This window comes from Mesoplodon mirus, assembly GCF_964341445.2.
Source record: "Mesoplodon mirus genome assembly, chromosome: 5".
NCBI lineage: Eukaryota > Metazoa > Chordata > Mammalia > Artiodactyla > Ziphiidae > Mesoplodon > Mesoplodon mirus.
The window spans coordinates 101,551,780-101,565,378 of record NC_138980.1 but is presented as its reverse complement, the minus strand read 5'-3'; the positions used below and the strand labels follow the sequence as shown (position 1 = coordinate 101,565,378).

General features: G+C 33.8%; 1 protein-coding gene across 1 annotated transcript in view; it reads right to left on the bottom strand.

Moving 5' to 3' along the window:
- Nucleotides 1–3,052: 3,052 nt before the first annotated feature.
- Nucleotides 3,053–13,599, bottom strand: part of SLCO4C1 (solute carrier organic anion transporter family member 4C1) — a gene marked incomplete at its 5' end in the record, with an annotated part of 66,033 nt that continues 55,486 nt past the window's right edge. Inside the window, 4 exons of the mRNA XM_082623306.1 lie at nt 3,053–6,310; nt 8,472–8,609; nt 9,970–10,034; nt 11,311–11,501. Coding sequence (XP_082479432.1) covers nt 6,180–6,310; nt 8,472–8,609; nt 9,970–10,034; nt 11,311–11,501 — 525 coding nt within the window. The 3' untranslated portion in view covers nt 3,053–6,179. The remainder of the gene's footprint in view (nt 6,311–8,471; nt 8,610–9,969; nt 10,035–11,310; nt 11,502–13,599) is intronic.

Genomic DNA, 13,599 nt, shown 5'->3' with positions numbered 1-13,599 from the left:
TAGAGAGGAAGAAATATACTAAACCCATAATGTTTATTTCCTTTGAATAAGTAAAAGGAGGATACAAAAATAGTAAAGTAATTCAAAAAGGTGAAACTCATGAAAAGCAACATTTTAATCCCATTGTTACCTTCAAATACATTCTGCAGGATCTGCTAGCTCTACCCCTTGAAAACATTCTTGGATAGATTCCATAGCTATGTGGCCATTTTTAGGTATCAGAAAGGTTCCATTTCTCTCTGGCCCCCGAATTAGAACTTGACTTGTGGAAAAGAGTCCTAATAAGAGCAGTAGGTTAAATTCCTCACTACAGACGGGCCCCAACTTACGATGATTCAACTTACCATTTTTTCAACTTTAGGACTGAGGTAGGAGATAGATAGACCCCCGGGCTGGACAGCTGGTGTCTGTCAGGTGGAGTAAAACTGAAGCTTTGTTCTTACACAGACACTCCAAGACAAAGCTAGGGGCAGAAACTGAGCTCTGCTCAAGTAAAGAGATAAGATGACCACTCCTGAGGTCAAGGAAAACTTCCCTGTCTGCACATGCGCAGGAAGTCTCCTTGGGGGTCAAAAAGGGAGGGGGCGCCACCCCATAATAAGCGTGGACAGGCACCCACAGGCCTCTGCGGTGGGATCCATCTTAGCAAAAATTTGCGCACGCATGTTGGGGAGGATCCTAGAACAGGTCACAGGTGGGAAACAATTGGCGAAAGTAAACAAAAACCCGGAAGGACTGTGCTATGTAAGTGATTTAAATCACCTCTTTACTGTGCTCCTCATTCAGGACGCCCACGCTCCTCTCTGGGTGTGTATCTCTGCCTAGCTTCAGTCTTAGACTGTTTCTCTGTGTGCTCTCCCATACATTGTGCTGTGTCTTTAATAATAAACTTTATACCTGTTTTGACAGTTTTTGCCTCCTTGAAACATTCTTGCTTTCAAATGGGGGAAAGAGCCAGGGCCACTTTGCTTCTAGCCTCCAGCCCCTGGCGGTCTAGTGACTACGATTCCTGGTTTTCATCCAGGCTACCCAGGTTCAATTCCTGGGCAGGGAACTAAGATCTCTCTTCAGCACCGCTCACTGCCATCTCTCTGAGATCAGGATGGTGGGAAAGTGATACTAATTCAGTAGAAATTGTACTTCGACTTTTGAATTTTGATCTTTTCCCAGGCCAGCAAGATGTTGTAGATACTCTGCTGCCCCGTGGGCAGCAGCGGCCGCAGCTCCCAGTCAGTCACGTGGTCACTGAGGTAAACGATACAACCATTTTGTACTCATACAACCATTCTGTTTTCACTTTGTGGAATTCAGAATTCAATAAACTCAACACTTTATTATAAAATAGGCTTCGTGTAAATGATGTTGCCCAACTGTAGGCTAATATGTGTTCTGAGTGCCTTTAAGATAGGTTAAGTCATGATGTTTGATAGATAGGTGTATTAAACGTATTTTTGACTTACAATATTTTCAACTTACAGTGGGTTTATGAGGACATAACCCTGTTGTAAGTCAAGGGAGATCTGTAGTCCTTTTCATCTTCTGTATTCTTGTGCACTGAGGAAGGGGTGGAAGGAATAGAGGAAGAGAGGCGAAAACCTGACACCACCAGGACCTACATAATTTTCTCTTGACTAACCCTGGCTGACCTCCATGCCCTCCATTATGGCAAGTCTACAAAAGCTGGTTTAACAATGGGGTGCAATTGTGGGTCAATACTGACATCCCTACCCACCTTATTTTCTTCCTTAGTAGGCCCTCACAGCAGGCAGCTCTTTTGGGCAGAGTCCCATAAGGGCTGCTTGAGAATGTCACATTTCATGGCATCTCATGATCTCATGGCATGGGAAATTCTCATCTTCAGATGTTATGAGTGCAGCTAACCCTCTGAGGCTTCCTCTTTTTGCATCGTGATCCCTCAGCTTAAGCCAGGAACCCAATTCTGTGTTCCTGTCCTGCCTTAACATGTTGGGGTACATACTCCATTCTGACGGGAGGGACTGAACTCAGCAAACATCCAAGTAAGGAGATACCAGCCTCCTTTCTTAGAAATACCCTCATCACTAGCGTGATTCTCTTAGGCTTTCTCATTTGACTTCGAAACACCCAGCAATAGTTGTTTTTTTAACATTGTTTCTAATATCATTTCTTCTTTGCAAATCAACTCTTTGGGGGCATAATTTACATATAGCAAAATGCATCATTTTAATGTGCCTAGTTCAACAATTCAAAAATAAAACTAATACTGCCATCATAGTAAATAGTTCTGCCATGCCCTTTTGCAGATGTGGTGTTAACTGATTTCCTGGTTTAGGTCATTGTTCTATGGATATGTAAAATGTCAACATTAGGGGAAGCTGAGTAAAGCTTATAGGGGAATTGTATTATTTTTACAACTTTTTAAGAGTCTAAAATACTACAAAATAAAATTAAAAAATAAACTCAGACAAGTTAAATCTAAAAAGAAAAAACTAGAATGTCAATTCTTGATAATCTTTATAAGCTATATTCATTTTAGTTAAAATTCTAAAATGTTTTGATCCAATTTACCAGATCTGTTTTTGATTTCTTAGTTATTTTTCATCACTCACATGTAACATATGTTAATGTTTATTGTTTGGGGTACATACAAAAAAGGCTAAAAGAACCTGAATGTGCTATAGTGAGGGGAAAAGAATATTACATCTCAAATTAATGTCCAGTTTGATTTCTTTAAAGATATTGTATTGAGAATTTTGATAATCCAAGATGAATTAAATATAACCTTTCCAAGACACATTATTTTTGGTGTCAGATACTTCACAATAAACCATCTGTAACACATATCCTACTCATATAAATCCTATATATTCATCTGTCTTACATGGAAAATGTTATATGAAAGAATTTTAGACTATATTTCATAATGAATGGCTTATATTGAATTAAATACATCCACTGAGATAGCAGAAATCACTGGATTAATTAAATTACATTCACCGACTTCAAAAGTACACTGATTTTCCCTCTCCCAACCATCAAATGTATGTGTATACATAAACAGAGACAAATCATATTTCAAAATCTGTGACATTTAATAAGGTTAAACACTTAAAACTAATACAAACATTTTGATATTTTAAAAAAATATTTTTTTACATAATTATTTATAATAAAGAAAATCTTGAAAAAAATAACAGCCAAAATTTTACTTGTATTTTCTGTCACTTTACATAGCTAAACAATTATATATAGTTATTTCCATGTATAAGAGTTTTATATTTCCTACAATTAAGAAAATCCAAATGTTAAATCTTAAGACATATATCCAATTATGTACAAAAATCACCATAGTCAACTTACAGATTCAAACTTACTTAAAAATCATTATAAATTGTGAAAAATACATATTATGAAAAATTATATTCTAAAAGTAGCATAATACCAACTCATATAATCTAGGTAAATCCAAAAGTATAAACAATGTTTATAAATTACAGTAGTGTCTATACTGCCCTATCATAAGAGGAGGTATTCTTTGTAAATATGTATGTTATAAATAAAAGTCTGACTTCTTTCAAGTGGCAAAATTATTTTCACTTTAGTCATTTTCATTTAAAGCTTTATAAAAATGTTTATCATCTTTAAAATTGAGTATGCTGAACACAGTGAAACCCTTGATAACTAAAAATCATTATGAATGCCAATTATTTAGTTACTTATTCATCGAACTATATCTATGAGTGGGGTGATTTTTTTTCTTTTCTCTAAATTAAGTGGCTCTAGACTAATATGTTTTATAATTATTGTTTCCTCTCTTTCTGTTGTTTCACATCTCTAATAATGAGTTCCTGAGGATTTGCCATTATTTTACAGCTAGAAAATGTTTCAATTCCCTGCTCCCATGTATAAGATATAGAAAGCCTAAAATCTCCTTTTAGGGCTTCCCTGGTGGCGCAGTGGTTGGGAGCCCGCCTGCTGATGCAGGGGACACGGGTTCGTGCCCCGGTCCGGGGGATCCCATGTGCCGCGGAGCGGCTGGGCCCGTGAGCCATGGCCACTGAGCCTGCGCATCCGGAGCCTGTGCTCCGCAACGGGAGAGGCCACAACAGTGAGAGGCCCGTGTACCACAAAAAAAAAAAAAATTTCCTTTTAGCCTTAGCTCGAAGAGGAATTTAAAATGTATCTGTCTGGGTGGGAGGGAGACTGCTTCTGAATTGAGGTATCACGTGTTTGTTCCCCTGCCTACCTTGAACTGTCTCTTTGGTTGTTATGAATTTCCTGCTTCTCAAATACCTGGGTTTTTGACCACCCATCTGGCTTCAATCTCTGGTGTTTATATGTTCCTGGTTTAAGTAGGTCTGTCCCTCTGATTCCTGACCCACTGCTCCTATAATTCTCTAATATTCAAGTGTGCTTGTTTGCCTAACTCTAATTCATTCCTTCTTGCATTTCAATTTATAAATGCTACTCATTTCTTGAATCATCACTGGCCACCAATTACCACCAAGCATAATCTCCTAAACTCTGTGAAGTACTAATGCTTCTGATCCTGGTCTCCTATTAGGCCTTTACTCTGTTTGTTATTCTGATCACAGTGTATATAAAACACTGCTTGTAAAAAGCTAACCTAGGAAAAAGCTGATAATGGATCTTATTAAATTAGTAGCCATATTTTATGAAATTTCAAATGGGTATGAACTTCAGCACTTCTCTTAATCAGTAAAATTCTTGAACAGGTAGAAGTTATTTTTATTGATGTTCACTGATCTATCTCCTCCACATTCTGAGTAGACAAAGTTGGCCTAAGTCTGATCTGAAAAAATGGAATTATAATGTTATCATATATGTGAAATACTTAATCTTTAAATAAGTGGATCAGTTAAAGAGTAGACTTCAATGTTTTAATCAAACAACAATAATACATGCCTACTATGAGCAAAGCACTACTGAAGTGCTATAAGGAATGTACTAGGTGATCAGTCTTTAAAATGAGAAAAGTTAAATGTGATCAGTTTTTAAAATGAGAAAAGTTAAAGTACTGAGTATACAAACATTGATCAGTAGTTCATTAAGAAATCTTTTCAAAGAATATCAATAAAATGCATGTAAGCCATTAAAAAAAAAAGAGATCTTTTCTTGTCTAATTGGCACTTTTCTTTACTGAAGCTGGCACATTCCTCTGGAAGACATGTAATTGAATAAAACTATCATAGAATAATAAGAGGTAGGTGTTAAAAATCAGCAATATCAACAAATCACTTTCTGGAATTCTTGAGTTAAAGTGAAGATATGTGCATACAATGCTAATATTTCTTTTTTTTTTTTTTTTTTTTTTTTGCTGTACGCGGGCCTCTCACTGTTGTGGCCTCTTCCGTTGCGGAGCACAGGCTCCGGACACACAGGCTCCGCGGCCATGGCTCGCGGGCCCAGCCGCTCCGCGGCATGTGGGATCTTCCGGGATCGGGGCACGAACCCGTGTCCCCTGCATCGGCAGGCGGACTCTCAACCACTGCGCCACCAGGGAAGCCCACAATGCTAATATTTCTGAATTCACTATGTACTGGGACACAAAGAAGATAACTAACCAATATTCTAATAGTTCAGTAACTTTCTATAATAAATCCAGGACAGATTAGTATATGTATATTTAAAATCAAATAATAGTATTTAGATGGTTTTAAATTCATGGTCTTTCAATAATAGTTCTTGAAACTTCAAACATAAACTTGATGAATTTAAATTTTTACACCATAAATTTTCTACAAAAGCCCAAACTATTGGCAATGATAATTAAGATAAAACAAGTTGTAAGAGGGATAGAAACATCACTTTGTTTTTAAAATGTAAGCTTTTAACTAATCATTGGTTTTATGTTTCTAGTATAGTTTATTATTTGGGGATTTCGTACCTAGATGTATCTCTGTGTGTATATGTGTGTGTGTGTGTGTGTGTGTGTGTGTGTTTTGAGGCTTCTGATGGGCCTTGAAGGCACAGGTCTGTTCCTTATATTAAAACAAAACCAAATTAAGAGTCCATACATATACAGAAAACACATTTAATTATAAAATATCAATTTTTAAAATATGATTGTCCATATTGTATAGTTAATGCTACAGTGACTGTGTATTCTTACAGATGGAGGCCAACTTTCAATCTTCTTTTTTGCTGTTTTACCCGTCATGCCCTGCTCTGCTGAGATCTCATTCTAATGAAACCGTAGTCACAACTGAATTCTGATTTTGAAATGGCACATCCATGCCTAATGGTGGCGGTTTATACAAAAAGACTGCAAGCCCAATGAAGAAAACGGTGATAATTTTACAAGTAACACCTAAATATAGAAACAGATATTAATCATGCATTTGGGCCTTTAATTATTACAAAAATTAATTCTCATTGAAAAATTCTTCATGAGTAGAAGCTCACTACTTAAAGAGAAGTATATAAGCAATTAGTTTTATGTTTTAAATTTTTAAAACTTTAGTGAGAAAGTTGATATTCTTCAATAGAACATCTATCCGTAATTCAATGAACTAGTCCTTATTTTCTTTCTAAACAATGAAAATGTAAAATAATTATTCTATTTTTGGTTACAATAATACATTCTCAACCAAGGAAAAATAGCTTACGACATCCTTGAACCTGAATAATAAGTTGCAACATTTTCATGTCCATGATGAAAAGTAATTCTAAAAATAAAAAAGGCTTTGGAGTTCTTAAAAGAAAGCCTCTATGGGAATATATAACATTCAATACTCTTCACAGGCTTCAATTTGTCTTCAAAGAACTCTGATTTTAAGCTCAGTTATTTGAAGAAAAACTAGTTCTGGTCACAGTACAAGCATCAAAGTGCCAGCCAAATAAATTAAATGACCTCACAATATGGTTTTTGCAGTAGCTAATTTGTGTTAATCATTAACATTTTACTCAAACTGTGTATTTGAAAAACAGGAATACTCACTGTGCTAAGCATTTTTAGATTTATAAGAAGAACAATTACATAGGTACTACTATTACAATGTTCTTGGAATATTTAAAGGTATATATGTTTTGGGGAAAAAAATTCTCATATTCACTACAGAGTAGGTAAAGGAACAATTCATTATCTATATTTTTTGGTCAAAAAGTGCAAACAGGGCTTCCCTGGTGGCACAGTGGTAGAGAGTCCGCCTGCCGATGCAGGGGACACGGGTTCGTGCCCAGGTCCGGGAGGATCCCACATGCTGCGGAGCGGCTAGGCCTGTGAGCCATGGCCGCTGAGCCTGTGCTCCGCAACGGGAGAGGCCACGACAGTGAGAGGCCCGCGTACCGCAAAAAAAAAAAAAAAAAAAAAAGTACAAACATAATCAATTAAAAAAATTTTTTAAGCATAAAAATACACTGAATAAAAAATGTTTTTTAACAGGTAAAAGTGATGGGAAGATTAATTTTGCCTATTCTAGTCAATATTTATCTTCTCATTATTTTGCTAGATATATATATTTATTTCATCAGTGGATAATTTATTATTCTGTCATTATAAATTCAGACAGCATACTATGGATTTAAACACATGTAGGAGAAACAAGCTATCTTGATACATGTGCGAAAATGATCACACCACAATCACAATGAAAATCACACATTATTTTAAATACACACACACACACACAGTTGACTCTTGAACAACTCAGGGGTTAGGGGCACCGGCAACCCATGCAGTCAAAAATCCTCATATAACTTTACAGACTGCCCTCTGTATTTGCGGTTCCAGATGGCGGATTCAACCAACCCAAAGACTGTGCAGTACTGTAGTACATATTTATTGAAAAAAATCTGCTTATAAATTGACCCGAGCAGTTCAAACCCATGTTGTTCAAGGGTCAACTCTGTATGTGTGTGTATTTATATCTAGAATTTCTCTATTTTTAAATACTCTAATTTCTTAGGTTGTTCTTTTAAATTTTATCATACTCTTTCATACTAGATGCATTGATATATTTCCTTATTCTTAATTTTCATTGATTGCTTAACCAAGACTATGGAAGACAGACTACCAAAGGCAAAAAGGGTTAAACATCATGGCCAACCTTGTAAATGATAAAAAGGTTTCTTACAACGTGCCTTAGAGCCAGAAAATACTTCCCTACCTCAGCTCTATGTGCTTTCCAAAGCCCAGGTGCCTAAATGACAATCGTTTCAGTTTCTTAGAATTCTCTTTTAGCTTTTTGTTATACTTTCCAAAAAAAGTTTGAGAGAAGTTGTTAAAAGAAAATTATATGATATGTGATATGATGAAAGCTAAAATGTTACTCTCTTCTATTTTAGACTGAGCCTCGCAGACCCCAGGTAAGACCTTTTATAATAAGCTATGATAAATGATCTCGGCTTCAGGACTATAGGAATCCAAAAGCATGGACTGAACATTTCAAAACCTAAGTAAGTAACAATAAGATTTTTTTTCTCTTGACATAATCCATTTATTCTAAAGATATCAAAAAGTCTCCACTTACTTATGGCCACTAGCATATAGGCCATCTTGAAGTTACTATAAATCCAGCAAGCTCCTTTAATTCCACATTCGTTGATATCCCAGAGAATACATGTGCTGTCTATTGTGATGCCAAATATAATAGGCCCAGGTATTGTGCCTAGAAGAATTACATGTGAAATACACATAAGTGAAGATTATAGTTTATAGTTACAGCTTTTTTATATATGATTATGTATATATTTTATATAAATAAAAATAGGTATTAATCTGCCCATATGCAAATCAGTCAGTTCATGTACAAGTAATAGGAATATAAAGAAATGCAGACCAAACATTCTAAAATGATTATACATATTATATATTTCTAATCAATTCAAGAAATTATTTTAATAAACATCTCTGTCATGTATTGGGTTAATATTTAGTTGAGTAAATATTCTAATTCACTGCTTTTCTAATTTAGTAAATGTCTTTGAAATTAGCTATTATACTTTTAAAAAATCAAAATAAATTATTGATGCACAGAATAAGTCTCCTAAACTACAGCATATATATTGTGTGTGTGTGTGTGCATGTGCATGTAAACTAATGTGGGTGTGTGAGTATACATATTTATATATATATATACATACATACGGTGACATAAATGTGCATGGGAATGTACATATGTACATGCACACAAACATTCACACTAACATGCCTAGTTCACCATTAATTGTGCGACTATGGGCAAATCCCTGAATCTCTCAGGTCCTTAATTTACTCATCTAAAAAATTGAAAAGTTGGTCTAGGGGATCTCTTAATGTTTCCTGCTTTTGATTTTTATTTTTATAACTAATCGTAATATTATGTGTATAATATTATACGTAAAATTATACACATATAATTACATGTAAGACACGTTTCTGCCTTATTATTCTTCCTACATCTGGAACCTTAAAATTTTTCTGGCATAAATTATTTCTTCCATCAATTCTTAACTAGACACAATATTCACAGCACAGTTTTTATTGAAACATATAATAAATTCATCATTTTTCAATGCTAATGTAACATAATTATGTCCTAAATGGAGTTAAATACAGGGAGGAAAAGGAATTACAATAGTTATAAATAAGATTTTATCATAATTTATGTTGGTGATAGGTTTTATATGAATAGAAAAAAAATTATGTCTTTTACTTGCTCTATTAGAAATGTGTTGATGATCATATGTTATATTTTAAATAAATACAATATACTCTTTGGGGTTATATTTGCAACAGAATTGGTAACAACAGTTAACCAATCAGGTAGGTGAAAAGTAAAGTCATTATTTTCCTATGTGATATATAAATAATACTACATATTGAATAGTGAAAAACAGCTCTCTTCAATGACAATTGCAGAAACTAATTGCAGTTCCACTGCAGTTAAACTAATTGTTTTCTTGGCACATACTGTAAGTGAATAAATCAATAACAGTAATGAATAAAAATAACCAACAGTTACCAATGCATTAAGAAAAATGGCATACCTAATAATCGAAGCAACATACACTGTATTCCCAATGCTAGAGACCGCTGCTTTTGATTAACACACCTGGATATATTAAATGCATATAAGACAAAAAATGGTTGTATAGTATATTTACTCTTTGAGCAAATTCATTCTTATAACAGCTTAGCATTTCTAGATTAAAGCAAATACTATACACATGAAATAAACAAATTATTTATAACAGCTTATATACGGTTCAAACTTTCTGGAATTATAAGAGAAGAAAAATGTTACCTCAACTAAAATACTGCAAATAATAACAAAAAGGAGTCAAATGAGTTTTAACAAATGTATTGAATATGTATGAATTTTAGCAAATGTAAAGAAGAAAGGACATTCATTAACAAGACTTCTATTTGACTATCCCATAAGTTACAAGTCATATGGCTTAAGTTGCAAGCAAATAATTCTTATTCTCTTATTAACTTTGAGACAGAAATCATACCTGTGAGTTATGGTTACAAATTTGAGGTAGTGTAAAACAATTTCTGATGCTCAATTTGATTCAACAATAATTCTTTAAGTAATAACTCTTAGAGATGAATGAGACATGATGTTGGCACACAAGAGAGTTAGATGGGAGATAGAAGAGATCAAGTAGTCTTTAAAAAAAAATATGTAGGTAAAAAGTGACATAGATGTAATAGGTGTTATGTTAACAGACTACTTAATGTTTTTAGACAAAATCTCTGAAGCTTCTGTTTGTCAAAAAGTATGTGAAAAAGCAGTGAGTATCAAGGAACAAAAATTGAAGACAGAAAAGCTAGTTGGTTAGGAAAGATATCGAAAGGCTGATGAGCTTATGGAAGGGCAAATAGGAAATATTTTTACAAAGTGGTGTGGAAGGAAGAAGAGCCAATGAAAGCACAAAACACTGAAGAGCCAGGGGACAGCCAGCATATTTTACTGTTTACAGGAAGGTTTAATATCACAGCACCTACTGTATAAGACAGAATGCACATCATTCTGATTCTGACACATGTGGAATGCACTGCCATTTCCATCATACTCAAATGCAAATGATTATAACTCCAGCTTACAACCGAAGCCTCATGAAAGAAGCAGAGAAACTAGCATGGAGTACATGCCAAGTAGGCAATGTTAAGACACTTTCACAACCATGATCTTATTAAAGCCTCAAACATCTTGGGTTCAATGAGGTAGCATTCCCAATGCCACAAAACTAATGATCTTCTAAGGGCTGAATTAGTTTTGGAACCAACAGTCAATATAAACCCCAAATAAATCCCTAAGTCCATTTTTTTTTTCATTCAACATGTTGGCTTAGGGATGGCAAATTTCACAATATAACACATACCTTAGGATAGACACAGTTATAGGAGTAGCAGCCATGAAGGTAAAAACAATTGCAGCAAAGAAAATGCCAAGGAATACAGGCAAGTTTTTACATTGACTTGAACACTTCCCAGCTTGAGCTTCAAAACTAAAACTTGATGGAGTAGGTGTTACTTCTGTTTTTCTTTCAATACATGAACAGTTATAATATACCTGGAAATATTAGACATAAACATACTAAAAGTGCTTATCGTCAAAACATATTTTATCATTGCAAATTATGTGAGTTTTAGACAGGCAAACACTTACACAGCCTTAATTCATACACATCAAATAGTGATGAGAAACAGTAATAACTCTTAAGAAATCAAGCAAGTAAAAACAAGGGGTCATTATTACAGAATAATCTGTATTTGACTTTTGTGTCCATTATTTTAACTTGTAACCTGTTATTGATTCATGTCTTATAAAACAAATTGACAAGAATATAACAATTAGATGATCTCACACATTCTAGGCTGCTTTCAATAGATCACAATTGTTCAAATAGTTTTCCTGCTAATTTTCTTCTTTTCCATTATTAGGACACAAAGAAAAGCATGCATAGTGACAATCTCACTATCTATGCTAGTTTGAAAGAACTAACACTCTAATTTTAACAATTGCCACAGTAAATTAACTAATACATTACAAGAGTTTGAGAAAAAAAAAACTACTTTCAACTAAACCTTTTTACTATAATTTTCTGAACTTTTTGAATTGTTTTACCAAAAGCAAACTGGATCCTTCTTAAGATGACATATTTATGATAATCAAAAACTAGAAGTTATTATGTTATCCTGAAGGCTATTTTTTATTAACATATTAACTATTTAATATATATATGCACATATATGTATATATATATATAAATTAATAATATGAAGTGTTGGAAAGTAACATGTTTAAAAATCACAAGTATTACTTTTGTAGGAAAAGAGTTCAGGTATTTGAAAAGTTAGGCATAATCATTTTTTAAAGGCTTTTTACATCTCAAGCCCATCCTTACTACAAATCTTTTTATATGTTTAAGGCCTCAATAAAGTCAGAGCAGAGCTAGAGAAGTCAAAGTGAAGTGGTGCTTTTACTGTCCCAAAGGCCAGAGACCACTGGTACTGTTCAGGAAAATCAAATATGCAGGTGACATTCCTAAAATGAAATATTACATACTCAGCAATCCGATATGTCAAATAATGAAATAAAGTAGCCTTTAAAAATTTTAAGAAGGAAAACTGAAAACAGTATTTTGTATCTTAATGAAGCTTTACAACTCTCTTACATAAAAAAGTATACATTTGCCTATAATATAGCTAGCTGCTAGTCAACATATGTTTTTGTAGTTCAGATCACTGGTAGGAAATATATTCTATTACTGTGAACAAATGTGAATAGATATTTATTACATTATTATCAATGCATTTGCCTATCTGATATATTTCATTAAAAAATCCTGTGGAAAAATGAGTTGTTACATGGACTAGTTGCACATAAAAAAGCCAGGTCAAATAAAAAATTTGGAAGTCAAAATAACTTGCTTTTCTGAAACAATCCCTAGAAGACAATTTATTGTTTAAAATAGTGATGATAATATTTGGTGACAAATACAAATATCGAATTAACCATGTCAAAATAACCAATACCATTTCAAGTGTGCTCTGGGTATTAGATTTTTTATTTATTTACTTATTTATTCATTTATTTTGGTTTCCTTGTGCAGGACGGTATTTGTGTCTATACATTTTGCTATGTGAGTAAAACCCTTCCATTAATTTAATTCCTTGTCATAATCTTCTAATTAGAGTTAGTCAATAGCACTTATTGATTGATGATATTTTATAAACAGGAAAATGCTACCTACTTATCTGCCTCTCAAAGGAATAGTTTACCTTTACCTATGATATGTATTATGCTCACTTGTGGAATCTGATTCCTTATAACTGACACGAACACCTAATTTTCTCAATCTGTTTTGAAACTAAAGCAACCCCAGATGTCCACTGGTTTGAAGGTATGGTAATCTTTCATTAAACTTTCACAGGAACTTTATGGTAGTTATTTAGTTAGTTTTACTCCAAGGATTAAAACTGCACGTCAACCAAGTCTATTAAGTCTGCTATGATTCACCACTTATTTTCTGGCATATTTTCAATGTTCTTAGACAACTATTTTTATATCTATAAGCTATGTTATATGAAAAAAAATGTATACTGTTTCTCACATTCTGTTTTACCCCTAGCTGAAAGATGAAATCCTACATCTCTGTTGAGATAAA